The 3,287-nt window shown below is 60.8% G+C and overlaps 1 protein-coding gene across 1 annotated transcript in view; it reads right to left on the bottom strand.

Moving 5' to 3' along the window:
• LIMK1 (LIM domain kinase 1) overlaps positions 1-3,287 on the bottom strand; it is a 41,646-nt gene that overhangs the window by 10,586 nt on the left and 27,773 nt on the right. The window contains exons 18-20 of the mRNA XM_045284738.1: positions 1,022-1,160; positions 619-728; positions 40-246 (exon numbers count right to left, since the gene is read on the bottom strand). Coding sequence (XP_045140673.1) covers positions 40-246; positions 619-728; positions 1,022-1,160 — 456 coding nt within the window. The remainder of the gene's footprint in view (positions 1-39; positions 247-618; positions 729-1,021; positions 1,161-3,287) is intronic.

The raw sequence follows: 3,287 nt of genomic DNA, 5'->3' as shown, positions 1-3,287 counted from the left end.
CTGGGTCCCAGTCAGACCTGCTGCGGGTCGGCCACTCACCCCTGGACTCGGACAGTGTGTGAATACTCAGTGCCGCAGCCCGGCAGGCCGTGGGGGGGGTCGATGGAGACCGAGAGGCCGCGTTTGCCATGGGCTGAGGCGGGGATGGAGACGAGGGTGACGGTGTGGGGCAGATGGCAGCCAGGGGAGTCCGGCAGGGTCTGCTCAATGACGGGCGTCACCACGGTCTGGTAGTAGCAGTGCCCGCTGCAGAGCCAGGGTCAGGGGTGCGTGCATCAGGAGGTTCCCCAGTGCCCTCCAGCCAGCAGCCCCCCCAGCCCCTGCACCGGTGATTTCCCTCTCCTCTCCCTCCCCTGAACTGGGAGTGGGCACCGAGCATGCCCAGCTCCGAGCCAGTCCGGGAGGGCACGCCAAGCCCGGTCCTCCCCTCCAGCTTGCTGCATCAGCAAGCTGACACTTGGGGTGCTCCCAGTCTTCCATGCCCCATCTCCATCCTGAGGGAAGGGGGTGCTACTGACAGCCACCCCCACCCCACCCCACCTCAATCTTGCCTGGAAAGGGAAGGGCCCTGGGGCTGGCTGTGTCCCTGGCAGCCCTGGGTCTCAGGTGGGTCCTCACCAGTATAGCTTGGAATGTTCCACCAGCGTGTAAGTGTCCCCGTCGCCGATGAAGGTCCCGCACGTGAGGCAGATGAAGCACTCGGGGTGGTACTTCAGCTCCCCAGCCACCTGGGGGTGGGGAGAGCGAGGTGTGTGTGTGGGGGGGTACAGAGATGCAAAGTTGACCGAGGAGAACTCAGTCCAGTTGCCCCCTCAGTCGTCCCCATAGCTGCTCCCTTGGGCCTCCCTGCATCAGGGCCGCTCTGGGTGCGCTGCGGGGATTGGGGGTGGGTGGGCACAGCCGAGGTCCCAGAGAGCTGGAGCTTCAGATGTGGAGCTGACAAACGAAGCCTGGGGACTTCACACCTGTGAGGACCTGCCCTGCCCCTTCCCCCCTCCCGGCCCCCCAGAGGGGCGCTCACCATGACCAGCCCCTTGGTGATGTGCTCGGAGCACCCGTGGCACGACTCGCCGTAGCGGGCCCAGTAGTCCTTCTTACAGAAGAGCTGTCCATCCTTCTCGTAGTACTGGTGCGACAGGGAGGCGCTGCATTCACCACACCTGGGGGGGCGGGGTGGGGGGGTGATCAGTACCCCTGACCAGGGCACAGTCTGCAGAAGCCTTGGTGACAACCCCACGGTGTGCCTTTTGGGGGGGAGATGCCACCAGCCCCTCCATCAACCAAAGCCTTGGGTGGAGGGAACAACCTGCCAACTGCCTGTGGCCACTGGCTGAGGGGCGTCCAACCCACGCACTGGGCACCATTTCGGCCCCTCCTTTGGAGGTCCCCAGGGGTGAGAGGTACCAGGCTTCTCATCTCGGTTCCTATTCCTTGTCATGACAGGCGGCCCAGAGAGAGCAGGGGATTACCCACTCTTGGTCACCAGCCAGGGGGAGGCCGGAAGGGGGCCTGGGAGCCCAAGATCAGGGGGTGGGGGTGGGGCAAAGAAGGCTCAGGACCCAGCCTTCTGGGAGGGCTTTTCCCCTCCCCTCCCCTTCCTGTCCCTGAGCAATGTGGAGGGCGCCGGGGCCAGCCCATGTGGGTGGCCATGACCTGCTGGAGCCTTGCAGGCCTACTAAGTGCTAGCAACTTCCTGTTTCCTTGATTGATTTACTTAGATGTCGCACATCACCATGAAACCGAGTGGCTACAAAATAATCATCATTTATCAGTTATCAAGGGTCCGTGAGGGAGGGGTGGGGTAAAAATGAGGAGCTGATACCCAGGGCTCAGTTAGAAAGCAAATATTTTGAGAATGATGATGGCAACAAATGTACAAATGTGCTTGACACAATAGATGGTTGTGATAAGGGTTGTATGAGCCCCCAATAAAATGATTTTTAAAAAGAAAAAAAAAAAACAAGTAGCTATCCTTGTTTTATAGATGCCACTGGGTCTCAAACCCCCCCCCCACACCCCCAAAAGACCCCAACCCACTGCCATCAAGTTGAAGCTGACTCAGAGGGACCCTGTAGGGCAGGACCGAACGGCCCTTGTGAGTTTCTGAGACCCATCTTTTCTCCTGCGGAGTGGCTGGTGCCTTTCGGTTAGGAGTCCGATATCTAACCATGACGGCACCAGGGGTGGTACTTCAGCTCCCCAGCCACCTGGGGGTGGGGGGAGCGAGGTGTGTGTGTGGGGTACAGGGACACAAAGTTGACCGAGGAGAACTCAGTCCAGTTGCCCCCTCAGTCGTCCCCATAGCTGCTCCCTTGGGCCTCCCTGCATCAGGGCCGCTCTGGGTGAGCTGTGGGGATTGGGGGTGGGTGGGTAGACCCATAGACCCTTCTATGGGTCTCAGCAGCCCAGGACACCCAGTCGGGTTCCATGGGTCCTCCAAAGCTATCTCCTATCTGGCTGAGACATGGCAGGGTCAGGTCAAGACAAGGCCTTGTCCAGCTCTTCAGGGGCTGGCCCCTCACGAGGGCAGTCCTAGGCTCAGCTCAAGCACAGCGCAGCACAGCCCTCCTGTCCGACTTCAATTCCGCTTGAACATTAGCATCGCAAGGTTTCCCCTTTTCTAACAGCCTCCCCCTTCCCCCCATCCTTGTGCAGGTAGCCCCCTGTGTAGTGTTGTCACGGCCAGGGACCCCAGTCCCACCACCAGGGGCCATCAGGGAGGTATGGCTGGCAGGAGTCCTGCAGGAGCATCAGAAGAGAGGCACTAGTTTCTAGGGCAGGCACTTGACCCAGTGCCTGGTGGCTTTTCATCCAAGTAGCTCTGTGGCATGGGGACCAGGAGCCCCGCAGGACCAGGCGAACAGTCCCAGAAGTGTGCCCCCCTCCTCCAGGGTGTGACGGGGTATAGGGATGCATGTCACTCTGTGCTGGGATTCATGTCATTCTGGGGGCTAGCCCCAAGTCCCACAGGGGCGGCAGGACCCTGGCTCAGGCCTCTGCAGATGTCAGGAGACTGGGCCACTGGCGATGGCCTCTCTGGTCAGCTGGGGCACAATGCTTGCCTCTCGCTGTCACATGTGGCCTGTCGTCACTGTTACAGGCAACTGGGGTTAACTGAGCGGTAGGAGGGCGCTGGGGAGGGCACAGGCTGGTGAGTCTGGGCAGCCGGAAGCATGCTTGTGGGACACTGCTCCTTTAAGAGGATCCAGCTAGTTCCCCATTGTTCAGGGGGAAAGAGGAGAAGCCAGGGGTGGGGGTGCACAAAATGCCAGGGTTCAGAAGCACAC

Source organism: Echinops telfairi, unplaced genomic scaffold, assembly GCF_000313985.2.
Source record: "Echinops telfairi isolate 266 unplaced genomic scaffold, ASM31398v2 ScPeMD7_5;HRSCAF=22, whole genome shotgun sequence".
Lineage (NCBI taxonomy): Eukaryota > Metazoa > Chordata > Mammalia > Afrosoricida > Tenrecidae > Echinops > Echinops telfairi.
This window is presented reverse-complemented; position numbering and strand designations above follow the sequence as displayed.